The sequence below is a fragment of the Dendrobium catenatum genome, unplaced genomic scaffold (assembly GCF_001605985.2).
Source record: "Dendrobium catenatum unplaced genomic scaffold, ASM160598v2 original_scaffold_61322, whole genome shotgun sequence".
NCBI lineage: Eukaryota > Viridiplantae > Streptophyta > Magnoliopsida > Asparagales > Orchidaceae > Dendrobium > Dendrobium catenatum.
In genome coordinates this window covers 837,516-860,956 of record NW_021379772.1, presented here as the reverse complement: position 1 = coordinate 860,956, position 23,441 = coordinate 837,516, and the positions used below count along the sequence as shown (strand labels likewise).

Genomic DNA, 23,441 nt, shown 5'->3' with positions numbered 1-23,441 from the left:
TAGTTTCATCAATAAAATGGCTTTCTCTTTGTTTACACCAGAACTTTGAGCACCATCTTCCATAGAGACAAAATTTTACTCGAAGCTTGTTGTTTTGCAAATGACATAGGTTTCGTTTGGGATAGCTTTCTTGCTGCTTCTTAAAGTTGCTTTTTAGTTCAAAAATTTTAATTTTTGAATTAGAAAGCTCCTTTAAGAAGCAATAAGAAAGCCGTCCCAAACGAAGGCATAAAGAGATGAATTAATATCATCTGAAAAGAATGTAGGTGTACAAGAGTTCATTCCATACATCAGGCACACCAGGTAAACACCAATGAATGCAGTCAGCGTAACTACTAGGATTTGCAAGCTGCTCTTTGGTCAGAGGCTCCCACTGCTTTCTGTAAGTAGAAGGGTGACCATCTTTCCTATATTCTGAGAGCTGGGTAATGTTGAGCATCTGAACTTTCACACCTCTTTCTTTCAAGCCAAAAATTGCAGATTCAACAACTCGCATCATTTCCTTATCAGATCCTCTTCCCCAATACCCTTCTTTGCTGATTGGTTCAGTTTCATTATAACAATTCTGGCCGCTATCGATTCCCCACTCATCTCCCCTGACACAATTGACGCCATTGTTTATGATAAAGGAAGAAGAATATGGAAGATTACAATGTTCCTTTTTATTTCATTTGCCTTTTGTGTTGATCCTTCTCAAGCTTTATCTACCTTCTGTGCATTCTTCACTTAAATGCTTGTATAATAGCTTGAAAATGATCGTTGGTGGCTATTTATTTCATGTATTATACTAAGTTTGTGCAGATCTAATTTCTTTATGCTTTTGCAATAGCAGGTGCTTTGTTTGTATATAATGTTCAGGATTTTGGTATATAAGCTTACCAGAAATGAGTGGGTGACATGCTCATAAAGAAGAGCTTGGTCTTGGTATGATCCACATGGAACTCAAGCCACTCTGCCCAAGTCCTGAATGCCATCTCATAACTTCTGAGAATTTCAATATCTTTGTAGATGGAATCCTTGTCATCAAAAGAACCCCACCTAAATACAAGAGACAATTAGCCCATGTTTGAGTTAGACAATAGAAGTGTGCATTTGATGCATGAGTTTGCAATATTTAAGGAGGAAATTATGAATATTAAATATTAAGGTTTTGTTTTGGATGATTTTCTTACTGATTTTTGAAATAGCTACTTTAAGAAACAGTAAGAAAGCTATCTTAAATGTAGCTTAAATCTCAAAATGATCCTTTGACTATTTAAATATAGCTAGTTTAGTTTAAAGCCTCATTTGGGATTGCTTTCTTACTGCTTTTTAAAATAATTTTTAGTAAATTTTTATACTAAAAAGCTGTTTTAAGAAGCAGCAAGAAAGTTGCCTCAAACGAAGCCTAAGTCTTTTATAATTGTCCATTTTAATCATTTGATTACACAAAAGTAATCTAAAATGATCTCTTAGAGATTAAATTTGGATTAGTTTTATATAATCGAGGGATTGAATGTAGTCAATTTTGCGCACACAACTTATGCATCAGGGTTCATTTTTTTTTTATCAATTTCATATAACCAATAAAATAAATCGGAGAAATGTGATACTTTAAGATTAAATTGACCCAACTTGAATATTTAATAGATTTTTAAAGTATAATTTATAGATAATACTTACAAGACCTTCATCTTATCTCTCCTCCACCAAAGATAAGAGTTGAAGACCAAAATATCAGCTCCCATCCAGTGCCTAGCATGCTTCTCAATTGATTGAGCTCGTATGATCCTATCGGGAACACGATGGTGCACCGGATCATCGGAGTTCGACTCAACCAACAATGGAGCCCAATAGAATTCAATTGATGCATTATACTCCTACAATGTTAAGTTATAAAACTTTGGTCATTTGGTTCTATTCTGAGCATTTAAACCTTGTTGCTATGTAGGAGTTAATTCATGAAATGTTGACAGTACCTTGGCCTTGAAGGAAATGAGAGATCCATTTGTTTCCATGGATTTCATATGATCATCAGGAAGAACTGAATCTAGAAGACAAACCATGGAGATCCATTGGTTCCTATTCAGAGAGTCACCAACAAAAGCAAGCCTTTTTCCTCTCAGCCTCTCCAAAAGTTTTGTAGCATTAAAGCTGCTCTGTGTCAAATATGAAATGTTAAGATTAATTTATGTAATATTGTATGTTAATATGATGACAAAAAAAAAATTCTACCTAAGATGTTGATGAAGATCATCATCATAAAATAGTTTTTTTAGAACATATTCAGATCACTACAAAATTTTGTCAATTATGGAGAGTGAAAAATAGGTCAAATAATAAAAATTTGTGATGAAACATTGATGCAACACACAAACATATAAAATGGGAAGAATTATTATAATGTTTGATGGCCAAACCTAGGCTTGATGGATGACCTCCTCCTTATAAAATAAAATTTGAAATTATGTTAATAGTTTGCTTTCTTATGTTTTATTTTTTTACTTTTTATAATATGTTTATGGGTTTTTATTTTTTTTTTCATGTAAAAGTATGAGAAGAGGTGTAATAATGATGGGAAAATTTTAAATATTCTAAAGCTTCATTTGGGGCGGCTTTCTTAGTGTTTTTTAAAGCAGTTTTCTAGTACAAAATTTTTAGTTCAAAAATTTTTTGTACTTAAAAAGCTACTTTACAAAGCAATAAAAAAGTTATCCCAACTTTTTGCTTTTAAGCAGCTTTCTAATACAAAATTTTTAATTTTGTACTAATTTTTTTTTTAAGAAGCAGAAAGAAAATTGTTCCAAACGAAATCTAAATTTGATGTCGAACAATATTATATCAATTTGTTACCACTTTACCAAAATTCAAAATTTTGTTTTTTTGTTGGTGAATCTATCATCCATCATCTCTCTTCCACGAACTTTTATTCTATCCAGTGAACGTACGCAGAGGAAGGTTCGATTTTAGGCAAAAAAGCGCCTGTACCGAGGGGTACCGAGTTTTTCAAAAAACTCGGTACAAACACTTTTTTGCTTAAAACTGAACCTTCCTCTGCGTACGTTCACTGGATAGAATAAAAGTTCCTCTTCCACAAGCATTATAAGGTTGTCATCTGACTCATACCAATTTTTTAAGAAAGTTTTAGTTAATCACACCATGTTGCTTCACGTGATGAACAACATAATTATAAACTACCATATAATATTTAGGTATTCTGCCATTCTGCTATATTTTTTATATTTCCCTTCCCTCTCATTAGGCTACCTATCAAGAAAATTTCCATCACTACAGGAATAATAAGTATTTTGGGAGTTCAGATCTATGAAGAAATTCAAAGATGAAAGATGACTCCAAATGGGTGGAGTAGTTGAAACTTAGGGAACGTTTTACGTTCAATATGAATCCGTCGGAAAATCTGTTGGAAACTCTTCAGAAAAAAATTTAAGGTTATTTCTTTGAAACATAGCTCTCCTTAGTTTATTGGTTGGGAGCTCTCGCTATCAACTAAGAGGCATTGGATTCGAGTCTTGCGTATGTGATTTATGTTTGAATTTGTCTTAATTGATCTAAATGTACCAAAAAAAAAAAAAACTTCTCTAGAATATCTGGCAGAGTTACCAATCATTTTATTTCTGCCAAAAATTTGATCAGAAACTGCATTTTTTCCATAGTGCACCCGAAAAATCAATAATGTCGTAATGTTTTATTATCATTCATGAAATGTAATTATTATTATTTTGACAAAAAATAAAACTTTTATAATGTTTGTAGTATAGATTAAATCATGATAAATTGGATATTCAAATTATAAAAAATTAAGGTAGACAAATTCCCTTAAACTCTCAAAATAAAGATTTTTTTCATAAATAAAGTTATATAACATAAAATTTTCTTTCAAAAGCACTGAAACTAACTCTGCAAGTCAACTAGGAGAAAGAGTTAATTGCATTTAACTACAAAGAAAAGAAAGAAGGAGATCATAGCTAGCCACTATACCTTGGAAGATCACAACCATGTGGTTTCCACCTCCAGTTCTGATACCTGAGATTCTCCCTCCCAAACTTCTCACACGCAGACTGATCTGACATGAACTTACACCTCCTCTCTGAATACAAAGGATAAGTCAGGTTATCAAACACCCATTTCCCTGCAAAGAGATCACAAGTCTCGGCTTCCGGCGCCGCCCCCGGAAACACTGTCGTCGCATCGTGCCAAAACCTGTTTCTTCCATCATCGTTTTTCGTCGTGACGGAGACAAAAACGATGATGAAAGTGACGATAATGACCACCATGAGGGAGTTGAACCGGCACCGGAGGCCGGAGGAACCCCTCATGGTGAGTTTATTGTGCTTCTTTGCCATCTCAATAACATGCCATAGTCCTCCTCCTCCTCTTTTGCAGGAAGGACTTTCTTCCATTACCATTGGCTTTTGAGCTTATTGAAAGAAGGGAGAGCACTCACTCATATCATTGAATTGTGAAGGAAGTTATGGTTGCCAGAGAGTTGGGGAGTCCATTTATGTGAAATTACTGAAATGCCCTTGGTATGCTGACATTAAAGTAGGGGTTAGTTGGGTAAATGACATATTTTTTTAAGTAGTTGGATTATAAAAAACTGAAAATACAGCTCTAATCTCCAACTGCTCTTCATTAGCTTACTCAATATGTCAAACATTTCTGTTTTTATTTAAATAATATGGTCTATGAAAAAGAATTTGTTAGGTTCTCCATTTTTTATAAAGATAGTCATATCATTTTATGTCAATTAGTTGTGGCTTATCTATTATGTATTATAATTGTCATGATCTTTATAAAGATGAGAATGAGGTACTGAGTAATTTTTTCCCTAAGAAGGTTGAATAGCTAGCATTAATTAGATTAAATTGGATTTATTAGGGAAATGGATAAAAATAGAGAAAATTTTTATTTTATGATATTTTAATATAAATTATATCAAGATAAATTATTAATTTGCTTTAAGATTAGTGCAATGCATACTCTTCCTTTATAACGCTAATCTTAAAATAAATTTAGTGACTTAATCTTAAGCCATTATAATAAATTTATATCAAGATAAAAGATATTCGGACATAATTTTTTTTCTATGTCAAACAAATTAATGTTTCGTTTGAGACTGATTTTTTACTGCTTCTTAAAGCAGCTTTCTAGTATAAAAATTATTAGAAAGTTGATTTAAGAAGCACTAAGAAAGTCATCCCAAATGAAGCATGAATATCTATGATTTATCTATGTTTTTAGGTATCAATCTATGCTGACAAATGTTTTGGGAGTCATTAATGTTGAATTTTTTATCATTATATGTATTCAATTTTATTGATATTATAAGGAGAAAGCATGTGATTTTAGGAGAAAATTTTGGGTGAAGGCAGTGATGTGCTGATATATTGCCTTTTTATATATATTTAGTATTCAATACATATAAGCTAATATTTAGCTCAAATTTAAGCTTTGAGGTTGTGGGCATCATTGTTCAAAGCAATAGTTTGAAGACAATTTCAAACTTTATTTAATAATATTTTGTTGATGGGTAAGCTACTTATAATAGTATATTCATAGAGAAGTTGTACTCTCAATCCATTCAACATTTTTTATTATAAATTAAAATCAAAATACATAACTTTCAAGGATAAACAAATAAGAACATGTAAGAAAAATCATTATCAATCTAAGGCTTCCTTTGGGATGCTTCTTTTATTGATTTCTTCAGTAGTTTTTTAGCACAATTTTTTTTTTAATTTAAAAAATTTTATACTAAAAATTGCTTCATAAAGTACTAAAAAAGTCGTCCTAAATGAAGCCTAAGGTTTTGTTTGGGATGACTTTCTTATTACTTTATAAAACTGAAAGAAGCAAAAAAAAAAAAATAATGATCTAAAACTGTTCCAAATGAAGCTAAGCTAAGTGGTAGCCATTTGAAAAAAGTTGGCAATATTAAAAACTATTAGAACTAGGGGTGTCAATTTCAGGTCATGGGTCGGGTTCGGGTTGAACTTGGAACTGACCCGGGTTCAATTGGGTCGACCCTAACCCGACCCGGGTAGGTAAACGAGTCGAATATTCGAATCCGGACTCAACCCGGCGAGTTGTCGGGTTGACCCGACCCGACACGGGAAGGAGACCCCGCGCGGTCGAGAGCGGACGTCGGCGGCAAACGGGTCGATCGAATCTGCGAACCCGAACCGTTTTTCAAACGGGTAGGGTCCAACCAGGATTTTCTTGATCGGATCCGTGTCGGATTTTCGTGTCATATCAGATATTGACAGCCCTGATTAGAACAACACGTTGCGGGTAGAACATTTAAGATATAAAGCCTACTCTACAGGAAATTGTTGACTGCTTTGCTTCCAAACAAATTATTAGAAGATGATAGAAGAGTTGTTAGCTGCTGTGTACTCCTACAGCTTGTGGTTCCAGCGATTTGTTCAGAAATAAAATAAAATATGGTGCTGAAGATTTGTGAAACTTGATCTTTACTGAAGTTTTATTTTCTACTGAAGATTAATTTTCTATTTAGGTGGTTCCAATTAGAGGTATATTAATATTGTATGGGACTATACTTTGAATAAATTAATAAAATACTTCTAAAGTTTTTCTTTATGCACCCTCATCTTTTAGTATTTAGAGTGTATATATTTTTTGTAACGAAAGAAAATTAATGTTTTAGGGTCTATTTGAGACAAATTTTTTATTATTTTGCTTTTGGGATAGCAATTATTATTTTATTTGGCTACTACTTTCTTACTGCTTTTTTCATGACCTTTCCGAAATTTTTTTTAATGAAAAGTTGCTTTCTTGTAGCTCTTTCATGGCTTTTCAAAATTTTTACGATGGAAAATTACGACAAAAGGAAATTTTCTTTCAAGGCAAAGTATCATATTTTAGGATATATTTGAAACAACTCTCTTACTACTTTGTATTTCAGACAACAACTATAATTTTAATTTACTATTATTTCTTCACTATTTTCTAGAAGTTTTTTAATGAAAAGTTGCTTTTAATAACTAGACACTATATGAAAATCTTCTATTACCGTCGGACTTCCCAACGGATTTAAATGCCCTGGTAAAAGCGGCGGACGAACTGGCGGATATTTCGCTGGTAGTTTATGGCGGCATTTCCAGCGTACTTTCTGCACTAATTTACCGGCGCATATTTTGTCGCCTTATTCGCTGGTTTTTGTAATATTCTAGCACATTTTTCATTGGAAATCACCAGCGAAATCTCCGACGTAAATTGCGCTGGCTTACTTAAATCCGACGAAACTTTTATGACGCATTTTTCCTACAATAACTTTACAACTAATTTTATAAAATATTATTTTCATCTTAAATAAACCCTTAATCTAGTAATTTAATTAAATATCTATATTTTATGTGATCTCATTGCAATTTTCTTTTGTTCTCACTTCTAACCAATAAAACCCTTATAATTTAGCGAATTAAAAGCTATGCATACCTTAAAGTGAGTGGTGACCTTCTAAGAGCATTTTTGGAATTTTCACTCAATTTACATTTTTTTTAGTAAACCAATTGACCAATTAAACCACATAAAAGTAACAAAATCACAAATATAAAATCATGATAGAAAAGGGGTTTGTGGTATTTATAAGGACCATATTGGAAATATCTTATTTCCTTCATGGTAAAGTATCATATTTGGCAAGCTAGAGTTGTTGAAACTTAGAAGTCCAAGTTGGAGAATTGCTTAGAGCAACAAAAGGCAGTTTCATCTATTTATTTCACCAGCTAGCTACTTCTTTACAAAATATCACATAAAACATTCATAACATCATAATATATATTAAAGTTTTTTTCATTATGTTACAAAAGTTTTACATTAATGCATGAGTATACTATATAAATAATCAATACACATTTATTTGCACTAATTTTAAAGAAAATTCAAAAGTTTGAAAGTTAAAACTCATCATAACCAAATTCTTATCAAAATATTCTCACATAAATTTTGTTTAGCAAAATTAGGAGAATTTATTTTGTGCGGAGACCGGACGCAGAACGTCGTTCAGAGACCAACCAAAATGTGTCACGTTAGTAGTATCGAGTCGTGGTACAGAGCTGTACTAAGCAGTACCGAGCACAGGGTGACATGGATCATTCTACTTGGTCTCCGAATGGCATTCAGCTTCCTCACAGAATAATTTTTTTCAAAATTAGTGGTGTGCAATACACTCCAAAAATCTAGAAGTGGGTCAAAAACAAAACGCTGTCAGCAACAAATATAATCAAAGAAATATTTGTTATTCAGGTGAAACGGAAATGAACATGTTAGCAGTGGTTGAAGACTTGAAGTATCCATCTGAACAAAGCTTGGGCCTTGAGTAAGGCTTTGCATGTGACAGCTTTCTTACGGCTTCTTAAATCAGTTTTTTAGTTAAAAAAGTTTATTAAAAAATTACTTTAAGAAGCAGTAAGAAAGCCGTCCTAATCAAAATCTAAGTTTTTTGTTCTACTCTTTCCCTTCAATTTGAATCAATTCCACATTCCACCATACTATTTTTTGTAGTCCCTCTCTGAGTTGTCATATATTTAGTTTAGATGGTTGCTTCTGCTCAACCAGTAGGTTACTAATCAAACTGAAGCAGAAGCTAACCTGTCCACAACAGCATATTATCTTTTCTCTGAAGATAATGTCAGTGCAATTGAAACTTGGAATCTTCATTAAAATTTTATTTGAGCATCAGGAAACAAGAGACTGATCATAACAACAATATTGGCATCTTATGGTGAGATTATGAGTTTAAGAAGGTCAATGGGGTCTAATGTTTATTGAAGTCTTTCTTTTATATTGATATAAATACATTTCAACACATTTTGAAACTAATTAAAGAGGTTGTTTAAAGGGGTGATGAGTGATAGTCATGGCAAAAGCCTGGATATGGAGAGGCTCTCGATAGATATTTAGAACAACAAATTCTAGGATAAAAGGAGTATGATTGTATGAACGAACTAAATATCACATAAGAGATATAAAATTTAGCATCATAACTTTGTATGATATCCAGCACACGGACTTATAAATAAATAGGGGTGCAACGCTCATAAGAGATACCATAGTTTTTATGTGGAAACCCCTGCTTGATGTAGCCAATATACATCATATAGAGGACACTACATGGTGAGAGTTGGAAGAATCAATATTGACATGTTTGTTTAGTCGGTAGGACCATAGTTGGCGAGCAATGTAGGTCAAAAGGATCGTAATTGAGCGATGGGTCGGAAGGACCGTAGTCATCGAACAGAGGTCAAGGAGATCGTAGTCTAGAGATGGTGATCGAAGTGACTATACTCGGCGGGCTAATAAGGATGGAAATACTATAGTTGGGCGCTGTGGTCAGAGAGACCATAGTCAGGCGACGATGGTCGGCAGGACTGTATATTGGTGGGCGGCAGATGTAGGAAAGATTGTAGTCAGGCAACGGCGGTCGGAGAAATCGTAGTTGGGCAAAGATGGTTGAAAAGATTGTAGTCGAGCGATGGTGGTAGGAGAGACCGTAGTTGACAGACGACGATATTTAGGAGGAGATCCAGCATCAATAGCATCAATGAAGAGTTCCGACAAAAGTAGTAGACGGAGGTCCAGAGACAGCTGGTGGTCAAGAAGAGATACGAAAGATGCCGATGAACGGGCAGAAGTCCAGTGAGAGTCGATGGCTGGGAAGAGATCCAACGGTGGTTGATGAACTAGCAAAAGCAGAAGGGGATCGATGGCAAGGGTGCTCCTATGTTTTCTCCTTCTTCTCTTCCTCTCTTTCTCCTTCTTTTTCCTCCTCATGTGAAGGATGGTGGGCTATTTATAGTTTTTTGGGAGTGGCGTGACTCATAAATATATTGAAGATCAAGAGCACCATCGGATGGCTCATAGTGATCTCATTAATCTTGAAGTGTTTATCAAGCATTTAGATGCTATAGATATGTTAGAATTGAGTCATGTTGGGCTTGTTGGATTCGTCTCGTCGTACTGCTCGATTCAACTATAAGCATGTCATATTCGGATATCATTTGGTAGTCCAATTAATGCTTTGAAGCTTGCAAATACAATTTGGACCTTTGATTTGGACTCATTTTGGCTTAGATTGGATCACATTTGATGTCCTTGTGTTCATCTCCTTGATATGTTCAATTTGATTATAAGCTTGCTGAAATTAGAGATCATATAGTCATGATTATAAATTTGAAGTCTCAATCTCATATATTACATTGAAATTCATGCCCAATCAAGATGAATTTTTTTGTGATATATATATATATATATATATTAAGAGTCTCATATTCAAAATAGACTAAATAATTTAGGCTCCCACATTGGTACGTTACTCACACAAGCTCAAAATTAGTTCTAGCTTGTGAAGCCAACAACACCTCCTTCATCACAATAACCTGATCCAATTTGATGGTTACCCTTCAATTGACCAGCCCTAATCTAATGGCATAGCCTTTATCTTTCCAACCTTTAGCTCCCATTTAGACTTTATTTGAGGCGACTTTTTTATTGCTTCTTAAAACAGAATTTTAATCAAAATTTTTAGAGAGCAATAAAAAAGTCATCTCAAATGAAATCTTAGAGCCTTTGTAATAGTCTAAGGTTTTATTTGGGACTGCCTTCTAGTAAAAAATTTCTAATTAAAAAATTTTATACTAAAAAATAATTTTAAAAAAGAGCAAAAAAATATCACAAATAAAGCCTAAATCAATTATGACACTCATGATCAGCTTATATAAAAAACCTAACTCAGCTGCTCATTAGCCCAAATCCAGATTTGCACCCATTGTTGTTAGTTAACACTTATTTCAAAACTTTGAGATTAAATTCTGTGGGTAGAGATTTGGGTGCGAGAAAGAGTGGCGACACCAATTTATGGACCTTATCCGTAGTAGTTGTCATGGAAAAAATAACTGAAGGAGTCTATGTGAAATCGCCATCATTGTTTTATTTTATCTTTAGGCTTTTAATTGATGGCTCTATAAGCAAAATTTTCAAAATTCTAATATGTTTTGTTTTTTTTAGTTTCAAGGCAAATTTAGCGTTGGTTGTAAGTTTTGAACATTTGAAAATGACAAAAAAAAAAAGGTTTTGATATTATAACACAATTTTGTCAAGATAAATTTCAAATGTTGAGATATATATATGATATGTAATATCTTAAAAAGTGAGAGATTTATATATTTAATATTTAAAATTAGTATAATTACATTACTTACACATAAAACTATCTATTTGCAAACTATCGCTTCATTACTTTTTGCTAATGACGTCATTTCTCGTCTTCTCTAAATTCTTGAAGATAAAGATGGAGGAGAGGAAGTCGTGATGGGATCTCATTATTAAGGAAAGAGCATTGATGAGACCAACGACGTGTGAACATCAATTGAAGCCCTCAATGATGAAGAAGAGTTACGGAATTCATGACAGGATCTTCCTGTAGAATGGCATTGTCGGGATTAGCAACATTTGAATGTCGAGGAAGAAGAATAGGTGAGAAAGTCACAACAGGATCCCATTGGGAAGTGCATCAATGGGGCTGGCGGCCTATATATCAAGGTGAAAAAGAGGTGATCATACATACATGCACATAGACACGATTAAGCTTAATCAAGTCGAGCGTAAGCTTAATTTTACAAGGTCTAGTCGGTTTATGAGCCGGCTTATTTGTCATTAAAGAAAAGAAATCATTCTTATTCAATCAATTATTACGAAGCATGATAAAAAGAACAAAAAATCACTTGAAATAAAAACGAAAAATATTACTCTTAAATATTATTAGAAACTTTATGCTAAACTTATCAAGCCTTAATATTTTTTAATTATATTTAATATTAATGTTTTCTTAAACGCCAGATTAGGGGTATATATTTTTGACACGACACGAAACACGACCCGAACCCGACCCGAAAAAATCCGGGTTCAGGTCAACCCAAACCCGAAACGGGTCGGGTTCGGGTTGAAGAAATCAACCCGTTTTAAAAATCGGGTTGGGTTCGGGTTGACACGGAAACACGAAATTGACCCGAAAGTGACACGAAAACTAATATTTGACCCGAAAATCCGAGTTTGACCCGTTTTTAACCCGATTTTGACCCGAAAAATGAAGATTGACCCGCTTTTTGACCCGAAAACCAGCAATTCCGGGTCATTCGTGTCGGGTCGGGGTGACCCGAACCCGAATCGGGTCGGGTTCGGGTTGACCCGAACAGTGCCGGGTCAGTTCCGGATTCGACCCGAACCCGACCCGCTGACCCGAATTGACACCCCTACGCCAGATGAAATGAGTCAGAGCAGGCTTAAATTTGACTCATTAGCTCATCGAGTTTGATTAATGAGCCATTTATCAAATCATGCATTAGCCGACTCAGGAACTGACTCGACTCAATTAAATCATATATAGAAGAAAAAGAATAATTAATCCGGAAAAATTTCTGATATACCTTATTAAGCAGTGTGTCCCATCTCTTGTCAAACAATCATGATGAAATTGACGCTTTCTAAGCTTCTGACAACTACATTTGGACTATCTAATGACCAAATTAATTATTCGATCAACATTTTCGTAGCATTACAATTGTAGTTCTATGCATTCGTAAATCCGAAACAGCACGATGCCAGCCTATTTATATATTCAAATATGCTATGAAATTAATAATAATAATAATAATAATAATAAAATCAGTATCTCACGTGAAAAATTTAAGAAGAATTGTAAAAGGAAGGACTAAGGTTTCATTTAAGACGGCATTCTTACTGCTTTTCAGTAAAAAAGCCATCCCAAATGAAGCCTAAGAGTTCCTCATTAACAATGAGACATTTTATATAAAAGGGGGGAAATTAGTCTCTTTTTTAAGATGTGCAGAATTTTAAGGTTGAAATAGAGAAAAAAATCTTAAAATTTCAGACAATTGCATTTATTAGATGAGAGAGAGAAGCAAAATAGTTAAAACTTAAAACTAATGTTTATTCTAGAAAGAAAATTTTTCAAGAGCGGGCAATTTTTTATCTTGAGCTCTTCCTAGATTTGATCTTGACGTAAACTAAAAAATATCCATATAAAAATATAAGATAATTTTTTATCTTACATAAATTATAAGATAATCTAATATAAACTATGAGAAGATTTTATAAAAAATAATAAGAAGTATTCTTATCCCACAACATAAATTAAAAGTTATTATTATTTTTTAGATAAAATTAAAATTTAGATCGAGGATGTGGATGCATGACCAATAGGAACATATACACCCAGGTAGATTAATTAAAAAATTCATTCTTGGATGTACAAGTAGTGTTAGTTTACACATACTAACAATACTATATATCTATAACAGCTTGACAATTTGACTCCTCGCGCAATTCTTAACCTCTTGGGTGTGACCATACCAGCATCAGTGCACCGGATCCCATCAGAACTCCGCAGTTACGCGTGCTTTGGCGAGAATAGTACTGGGATGGGTGACCTCCTGAAAAGTCATCATGTTGCACCCCCATATATATATATATATATATATATAACAACTTGATAATTTTAGCAGTATTACTACCAATCTTTAGCTAACATACTCATAATTGAGTAGTTGAGTTTGAGTAATCATAACAAATTAGTGCCTGCTTCATAATGTTGAGCTTATATTTAGTGAATGATCATATTCCTTAATTTAGTAACGAATAGTGAGAGATGACTTAATTTGATAAATTTCGTGGAAATTTAGAAAATACTTAAAATTGACTTGCCTGAGTTGCAGGACATCTTAATGGGATTACCAATTAATTGATCTTATTAGATATAATCCACTAAGTGCATCAAGGTAGGAGTAACCTATATAGCATGGAGTCTTTTTTTTTTTTAACTAAAAATTATATTATAAGCAAAAAGAGATTACACGAAGCAAAGTAGCAAAATGGCAGGAAAGAAAAAGAAAATACAAGGGAGATTCAATTCCAAGGGCTCAGTAATTGGCCGAGGCTTCCAACTTCCCCGAAACCAAGGTCAGTCCATCCAATTTGGTGAAGAGAAACGCGAAGCAGCCAACCCAACCGAGCAAGAGATCACCAATACCAAAGATTACCACGAGCCATGTCGATGAAAAAGTGAGTCCTATGTAGCATGGAGTCTAACTTTGTAGTTGAATCAAAAAAGGGTTCACTTTGGCATCCTTAAGAGAGATTGTGGTCAGCATAACATTACTCATTTAGAGCTCACAAACCTTCCAATTTACAAAGATTAAACTTATCAACATTTCTCTTTTAAAAATCACAAAAATCTTAAACAAAATAAAGCTTATCATCACTTCATGAATCAAAAACAACTATTCATTTATTTACACTTAGAAAAGTTAGAAGAATTTCAAATCCTACACTTATAGTTCAATCTATAGATTGTTTCAAAGCTAGGAAGAATCAACCAACCATTTAACCAATTATCTTAAACCAAAAAATAAAAAAAGATTCAGAAAATGTCAAACACCCACTAAGTGGGGAAAAATTATTGTGTGGACACCGAACGCGGTCCAGAGACCAATCATAATGCACCACGTCACCCTTTCACTATATCGTAGCTCGGTATCGCTCAGTACCGCATGGTACCGAGCCTCGATACTGTGCAATACCATGACATTCGTACGTAGAACTGCATCCGGCGTCCGTACATAATAATTTATCCTAAGTGAGGTTTTCACTTCTAATATAGTGAAGAGATCAATAAAAATGCCTTCAACCATTACATTAGTGATCCAACTTCATTATTACAATTGTTCCTTTTAAAAAAAATTTACCTATTTGTCAAAACAATTGATTCTCCCATTTTAATTACCTACTATGATATAATTATATTTTTAATCTATGACTAAGAACTTTCATAATAATACTAATCACCCTAGTCAACTAATCACTAGAAAACTTATTGGCTCTTTGAATCATTTTTTGGCATTCCTCAACATAAAGACAAACACCCATATGGCCACATGATTCTTTTAAAAATTTGGCATACATAGGCAACAGGTCGTAACCATTGAAAGAAAAATATTTATAAACAATAATTAATAGAACAAAAGAGCCACTGCTGAAATAAAAATTTTACCGGAAATCTTTTATTAATTTACAAATCATAATCAACGCAATAAAAAATAGCTGGCCAGTGAAAATCTTATATTTTTTTTGCAAATATCTATTTATAATACACACAAACTAAACTTTTACCAAATCTTTTGCAATCGACCGTGCAAATTGCAATTTAATTAATAATTTCCAGTCCCCATATAACTCCTCACCCCCTTCTTCCACAGCCGCTCATCTCCACACCACCATGCCACACACCCCCGCCAACCCCCGCCTCGACCACCGCCACTTCGCCGCCGGTGAGATCTCTGCAGCCGATAAGCTCCCGGTGACGGCTGCACTTCTCCACTCACACAAGGTGGGCCCCAACCAGTGCACCTCGGTGGTGGTCCACTCCACTTCGGCCCCACTCGCCGCCGTCTGGTCACTTTTGCGGCGCTTCGACGCCCCGCAGGCCTACAAGACCTTCGTCCGCAGCTGCCGCGTCATCTCCGGCGACGGCCACGTCGGCACCATCCGCCGCATCAGCGTCGTGTCCGGTCTCCCGGCCTCCACCAGCACCGAGCGACTCGAGATCCTCGACGACGACCACCACGTCATCGGGTTTCAGATCGTTGGAGGTGAGCACCGACTCAGCAACTATAGGTCGGTTACATCCGTGCATCCGGCGGAATATGGGAAGGATCGGACGGTGGTGATGGAGTCGTACGTGGTGGACGTTCCGGCCGGCAACACGAGGGAGGAGACGAGGGGATTCATCGATACTATTGTGAGGTGTAACCTCAAGTCGCTGGCGCGAGCCGCCGAGAAAGAGGCGGCGCCGGCGACCGGAGTGAATTGACAGATTTATTTGTATGAATTCTTATTCATGCAATAAGAATATATCATTGTTTGGTAGATAAATCTTCGTATGGTTTCTCTATTGAGGATCTTTATTTATTTTTTTTTTTTCATTGAAAAATATTGATTAATTTCAATATTGATTCTGATATATAAATTAATAAAATTATATCAGGCTTAAAAATTATTAAATTTATTTTTATACTTAATGCTACATTGAAAATATTTTTATCACATTAAATTTAAATAAATTTAATACTTTTTAAAAATTTTGTTCATTAATTTCGCTCTCGTCACTATCATTTACTTGGACAATATTAACTGTTTCAGTGTCACAATTTTTTGCGTAATCAATATGAGAGTTTTGAGGTATAATTTGATTTTATAAAATATTTTAAATTTTAAAATTATAGATAGAACTTAGGCTTTGGAACAACTTTATAATTATTTTACTTTTCAGAACACAATTATAATTTCTATTTGGCAGCTATTTTATTTTCATGCTTTTGAAAAAATTTTGTGCAGAAAGACGCTTTCTACAATAGCTTTAAAAGTTATTTTCTATACAACATTAGTTTTAAAAACATTAAGAAAGCCCACGGAGATTTAAGGTGGTTGGTGGACATGCACGGTTGGGAATCCTCCATTCCTGGTTCTAATCTCCTCTACTAGGGGCCCGCTTGTTCAATGGGGCAAAGAAAGTGTGGGCCCAATGCCAGTGGGTGGCCTAATTAGGTTTCGTCGAGGGATTTGTTACGCCGCTAAGTGCACCCTTTGAAGTGACAGTGTAGATACATCCATTCCAAAAAAACAAAAACATTAAGAAAGCAGTCTCAACGAAGCTTCATTTGGAACAACTTTCTTACCGTTTTCTAAAGCAACTTTCTTGTACAATTTTTTTTAAGTAGCAGAAAAAATATGATCAAAAGCTGCCTCAAACGAACCTTTAGTTGATAATAATTGTATGAGCTTTTTTTTTTTTTTTTGATCAAATCCTACTTATCATTTATATTTTGAAGCTCAACATTAAGCCCAAAGCATTAGCAATCATATTATTTAATGAAAACAATAAAGTGCATTTAAATAATACTTGTAAAAGATTTTATTATATTATTTAGAAAATACTTTTATAAATGATGAGTTAAAAATATTACATTTTTTAATTTTTTCAAAAAATTGATTAAAATTAGTTATATCAGTAATAATTGTACTTCTTTAAAAAGCATAATTGATCACGTCGACTAAAAGGCTTAGATTTTATTTGGGACGGCTTTCTTAATGCTTATTAAAATAGTCTTCTAAATTTTTGTACTATAAAGCTGCTTTATAAGCAGTAAGAAAACCGTGTCAAATGAAATTTTAGTTTAGGATAAATTTTGATCACTACTTTTTCGATCCTTTGATGCTTTCAAGAAATTTTGTATTAAAAATTTGTAATAAAAAAACTCCAAGAAAATTATCCAAAATGAAGCCTATGAATGATGGCCAGACACAGTTTATGATTTTATGCATATTTATTTCATCTTTACCTTATTTTTCTATGCATTATTATATTTTTTAACATTTATTTTAAAGATATCAAAGAGAGTGCATTTTAATATACTTTTTCAAGCAAAAACAATTTATTTAAATGATAGTACCATCAATATATAGTAGATAAAATTTTATGATTATAAACTGCCAGATTTGATTATTTATGAAGATTACTTAGATTTTAGAATTGGCTGTTTACAAATTCAAAATAATGCATGATTAAAATTAGGCTAATTTTCAGTTATGTTAATGATAAGATAAATCAACTTGTCGAGAAAAGACAAGAAGAACAAGTTAGATTCAAAGTTCAAGCTATTAAACCGACTAGTCTGATCCGATTTTCAAAATACTTAATCATTATTGTATTGAAAATTTTTGGAATAAAATATCATTAAGAATATGATTAATTTCATTCTATAAATCATATGCAATCACAAAAAGCTGCAAAGTCACAAAATATTCAACACTTTTTTTTTATCATTAAGAATTTATTGGATGATTAAAAAAAATTCAGCTATATGAGGTGGGCAATTATTTTCTTCATTATATTCTATTAAAATTTATTTATTTTTTAAATCTAATAAAATAAGATCATTTCTATCAGGTGCGGGCAAGTCAAACCCCGCGACCTGACCGGACAGGTCGAATCCCGCCAAGGGGGTGCTGACCCCTTGGACCCCCGACATATATGAACATGAATATTTACTTATATATTTGCCCCCCTAAAAATTATGATTGGTTCCGCCCCTGAATTCTACTAATTTTTAAGTAAATATTTTTATATCGCTCTGTGTTATTAGAGGGTTGCGTCAGATAATCGATAGTCCATATAAAAATTATCAAATAATTATAAAAAATCTTAGGAAAAAAATTAAATTTAATATTATAATATGAAGCACTCGCCATTATGAGTTTTTTTTTTCAAAAAATTGTGAATTAAAATTATGTATTTTTTAAATATTGTTTTATTTAATGGAGTAAAATTCAAAAGAAACAGACATTTGGAATGAATAACTGCGCCTTCGCAAATCACGGGGTTATTGTAGAAATTATGCATCAAATTTAGTCAAGAAAGCAATCATTAATGTCCACATTTTTTAAAATAAATAAAATTGGCCATTTTCAATTGTCTCCATGACATCCCATCCACAAATTTCCCACATTAGGCATTGTTTTGACAATTTTCTTATTATTTTCTAAATCAATTTTATAGTTTAAAAATTTCACATTAAACAATTTTTATATTAAAAAATTAATTTATAAAGCATAATAAAATTGTCCGGCTTTCTAACGCTTGTTAAAGCAATTTTTTAATGCAAAAATTTAAATTTTTATACTAAAAAGTTGTTTTAAAAAGATTAAGAAAGCCGTCCCAAACGAAGTCTTAGGCTTTGTTTGAGACGTGTTTTTTTTTTCTTAAATTGATTTCTACTAGATAATTACATTTTGTATGTAATCAAAATCTCTCTCTCTCTATGCTGACTCGATTTCTAGAATACAATGTCTATTTTCATACCAACTTGTCTTGCTGACAACAATTTTAGAAGTTAACAACATATTTAGAATGACTTTCTTATTGATTCTTAAATCAACTTTTTAGTTACAAAAATTGTTTAGAACACCGAAAAAAATTAGTGTTCAAAAGTTAAGTCTTGAGGCTTTATTTCGAACAGTCTTTTTACCACTTCTTAAAGCAATTTTCTTGTGCAATAACAAAAACAACATCAGGTCTTTGTCCCACTACGTAGGGTCAGCTACATGAATCCTTTTCTCCATTGTGTCATGTTAAAAATCAAATTCTCGTTTAAATGTTATAAAGAAATATCATTTCTAATATTTTCTAACCAAGACTTTTTAGGTCTACCTCTATCTTTCTTAATATAAGTCAAATCTAATATCTCTAATTTTCTAACCGGGTCATCAGAAGGCCGTCATTTTACGTGATCAAACTATCTAAGACGACTCTCTCTTATCTTATCTTCCACTAGAGCTACTCCAACATTTTCACGTATATACTCATTTTGTATCCTGTCTCTAAGGGTAAATCCACCCATCCACCTGAGCATCCTCATCTCTGCAACACAACATTTAAGTCGTCCTAAATGAAGCATTAATCTCTATAAATAATTTATTTATTTATTGAATGCTTCAAATGGGTGCATGTTGCAATTAAAAATTACATGCACAATCTTGAATAGTGGAACTTAGCATTGATAAATAATTACAACTTGCATTATAAACAAAGTTGCGAGTTGATTTTCCCCTCTTGTCACCATTTTTCTTAGCCATAATGCACTGTCCTTTTGATTTTTTCCCCATATTCTTCCTATTATCCAATCACAAAATTAAATATTTTCTCTTTTTTTAATTCCATGTTGATTTTTGCAAGTGGCTGGATTGCTCTTGCAACTTTGCAAGTTGGGGGTTTGATTTGTGCAGAAAGCACCCTGATATTTTTTTATTTACATTTTCTATTTCTTGGAAATGGGCAATTCAAGCCGTTTCACCACTGTAAGACGATAATGCTCTGGAGGCTGTCAGAAAAAATTTTTTTGACAGTCTTCTATAGTTTTTAGGAATAATATAATAATTTTATTATATTAAAATAATTGAAAATTAATTATAATGGCAACTAGACATTAATTATTACTATTTGATTTTTTTTTTTTTTTTGAATAAACGACTGAGCGAATATTCAAAAGAGTATCACAGAATATTTATATAAATATTTTTTTATTGTTCATAAATTTATTTTCTTATATTCACCATTCACGTTTACATGAATTTCATAATATTTTGTAGGGTTATAATGGTTGGGATCACATAATTCTTTTCTTTAATTAAGCATAAAATGTTTTGAAAAAAAAAAAAAGATTGCAAAACAAATTAAAGGAGCTTTATTAACTGACTGCAATTTTTGGTTTGAAAATTTATTTGAGGACCAAATAGACTTCAAATTGTGCAATTTTGCTCTTTAAGATTTTCTTTTAGGACAACTTTATTGCTTCTTAACACAGCTTTTTAGTATAAATTTTTTAAATTTTTGTATTAAAACCTGCTTTACGAAGCAATAATAACATCATACAAAATGAAATGATCCTCTTATTGCAATGTTTTCAAAGGCTCGAAATTGTTTGAATTTTTTGGTAATACTGTTTACAAATTTTGGTTTCACTATGCATTAATTGATGATATATGATTACTCTGAAGAAGATAAATACTTTGAGATAAAAAATGAAAGCCTATCATCATTATTTTTTGAAGGTCTAAATTTGATCCATGGACTTCCTTGAATTATTCACATCCATCTAATAATTTGAGTTTTTATTCATCAACTATAATAGATTCATGACATCAAGTTTTATGAGGAAATAAGATTTGTTCAGTGATAGAAGACTTCACTGGTGGTAGCCCCCATCTAATCACCATTAGTGGCTCTGCCTGATTTGAGTATGCAAGTTGATCTATAGAGAATAATGTGGTGCATCTATTGTATATATATATATATATTCACTGTAATTTTAAAAATAGGAACTCTAGAATAAAGATAATTTTAGAACTCTGACAATCTTCAATTTACTCAAACCAACTCCCCTCCCCAAATCAGGAGGACTATGACGATCACTTTCAATTGTTTGATGATTATAGGTCACTTAATCTACCCTTCTCTCTCAATTCAACAGAAGAATTATCTTGATCAACGTGAGTCACTTGTTGACTTCAAATCATTAACTCCACACTCATGTGTAGAAGAATGATGATCTTAACCACCTTCGATTGCCCAAAACTATAGATAATTTCTTCCACCACCCTCTATTTTGTATAAGAATTATTAGAATTACCTCCACTCATATGTTACTCGAGAATATTTGATAAATCCCCCTCTTTTCAAGAGTAGTATAGTTTTGACAATCTTTAGTAGCCTATCAACCTTAGAACATTTAGACATCCCTCCCCGTCTCTTCTTCAAGGAGCTAGGCTATTATCGCCCTTAATATTATACATGTCAACAACTCTAACTATCACATGCATCAAAAGATGTACAATGAGAAGAACATAGTGTGTGCCACTTCAATAGATTAATATAAAGCCTCCTCAGGGGATCAATAGAAGGACGATAAATTTATATATTTATATTTTGAATACTTCATAGGTAGGTGAGTCATTCTATCTCAAGATATATAAGACATCTCATCTCACAATTTTAAAATAGAAAAGATACATTTATAATAATAAGATATATCCTAGAGATTTTCTTAGTCTAGTATAAAAAAGTTAGATGGTTATATAAAAGAGTTAAAGTTCATCATGTTAATGATATCCTAGAGCAATTAAACCCTAAGCAAATTCTTGATTAAAGTCATGGTTGTGATATTAAAATATCAAAGATTTATTAAGGAATATGAGACTCTAAAATATCAAAATTATATAAGGAAAGGATTAGCATGGAATTCAAAAGAGGATACCTGAGGGAAATATGACCTTAAGAGACTTAGAATACCCAAAGTGCCTAATTCTACATTAAACTTTATATGTTATAGATGATCAATATATTAATCCTTCATTAAAGTTAACCAAATAATTGGAAAGTGGGGCTTAATATTCTCAATAATGGTGGTTGTCCAATTGGAAAACCTCCTTGAGAGAGGACTTATAGCATCACCTAAATAAATTATACATATTGGTCTAAATTTCAATGGGTGGGGTGTATTAGTAGAAATACATCACATCACTATTTTAAATTTCAGGATTTGCATCCTAAAAATTCCTTTAATATATGAGTTTGAGATGATTGAACTCCTCCAATGAGTTTGTGTACTAGAAACCTTTTAGTTTGAATATTTTTCATATTTTAGATTATTAGAATCCTTCAGCAGGCTTATTCTTGAAAATCTCTAAATTTATTTGATAATTTGGAGAATTCCTACAAGCATGACCCTCAAAACGTATAAATTACAACATCAATTTTAGTCTTTAAATTTGCTATGCTCAACATATATTCGATCTTCATTCTCGACACGATGAACTTACTAAAGTCTGTCAATTCAGCCCTAAAATTTATTATCATATATTTGAACTTGTTAGTATATATTTGAACTTATATTTTGACCTTGATGAACTTAGTAAAGTTTGTTAACTTGGCTCTAAATTTTGTTGACTTAATGGATGAGTTCAATTTAACTTTGGGTCTCTCCCTTAAAGGCCACTAAGTAAATTCAATTCAACATCAGCTCCCTCTGTTGAATACCTCAGATATAATGGTTTTATCTATAGATGAAATAGAATTGAAAAGTTAAAACATTAGAAGAAAAAAATGCTAAGGATTAAGGCTCAATTACTATAACATAATTGATGTGTTATCATATTTCTTGAGAAATGTAGTGATCTAGTACTAGTTGGATGGAGATAATTTCTAATAATAATATCAATTAGTTTAAAATAAAAATAATATAAATAAATAACTAACTACTTAAAATTAAAATAAAATATAAATTAATTTGAAATTCTAGAATACTTTAGAAATATCACTCTTGTATATCATCAACTCCCTTTCGGGCCAGTATAATTCTTCTCCTGAAGAGTTGTGTAAAAGTAATATATTAAGTAATAAGAAATTCATCTCAAATGAAGTCTTAATCTTATCAATAAGCTTAGGTTCAACCATATAATTAGGATAACAAATAGTCTCAAGCATAATGTATGGATTAGATACAATAAAAACTTAATTATTAATAATGGACTTACCATCATCATCATATTTATGTGTATAATATGGATTGTTGTAATAATAAACTTTATAGGTCAACATAAAATAAGGATTAAATTTTTAAATTGATGAAGGTGACATTGATGCTTGATCTTTTGAAATTTACATAGATTTCTTAAATATTTGGAGTCTAAGAAATTTGCATATGATAAGACCTATCGTTATGATTATATGATTTTGAATTGAAATTAATAGGAAAATTATATACATAATCATCTAAAGATATGTATTGATG

At 32.5% G+C, this 23,441-nt stretch overlaps 2 protein-coding genes and 1 pseudogene across 2 annotated transcripts; 2 read left to right on the top strand and 1 right to left on the bottom strand.

The window, feature by feature from the left end:
- Nucleotides 1-160: 160 nt before the first annotated feature.
- On the bottom strand, nucleotides 161-4,164 carry LOC110112923 (protein trichome birefringence-like 34). Its single transcript, XM_020845306.2, has 5 exons — nucleotides 3,979-4,164; nucleotides 1,959-2,133; nucleotides 1,663-1,859; nucleotides 880-1,038; nucleotides 161-596 (listed from the first exon to the last, which is right to left on the bottom strand). Exons 1-5 carry the CDS (start codon nucleotides 4,068-4,070, stop codon nucleotides 248-250), a joined length of 972 nt encoding a protein of 323 aa, XP_020700965.2. The 5' UTR covers nucleotides 4,071-4,164; the 3' UTR covers nucleotides 161-247.
- A 9,214-nt stretch (nucleotides 4,165-13,378) lies between these two features.
- LOC114578519 lies at nucleotides 13,379-13,497 on the top strand (annotated as a pseudogene).
- A 1,816-nt stretch (nucleotides 13,498-15,313) lies between these two features.
- Nucleotides 15,314-15,963, top strand: LOC110112948 (abscisic acid receptor PYL4). The gene has a single exon (XM_020845352.2). It carries the CDS (start codon nucleotides 15,314-15,316, stop codon nucleotides 15,905-15,907), a length of 594 nt encoding a protein of 197 aa, XP_020701011.1. The 3' UTR covers nucleotides 15,908-15,963.
- The last annotated feature ends 7,478 nt before the right edge of the window (nucleotides 15,964-23,441 follow it).

What these genes read in the sequence shown, in the direction of transcription:
- LOC110112948 (XM_020845352.2), top strand. Translation starts at nt 15,314, where the DNA reads ATGCCACACACCCCCGCCAACCCCCGCCTCGACCACCGCCACTTCGCC.
- LOC110112923 (XM_020845306.2), bottom strand. Translation starts at nt 4,070, where the DNA reads ATGTCAGATCAGTCTGCGTGTGAGAAGTTTGGGAGGGAGAATCTCAGG. An exon ending in CATGGTTGTGATCTTCCAAG is followed by an intron (nt 2,134 to 3,978) that starts GTATAGTGGCTA and finishes GACACAGAGCAG; the next exon opens with CTTTAATGCTACAAAACTTT. An exon ending in AGAGATAAGATGAAGGTCTT is followed by an intron (nt 1,039 to 1,662) that starts GTAAGTATTATC and finishes TCTTGTATTTAG; the next exon opens with GTGGGGTTCTTTTGATGACA.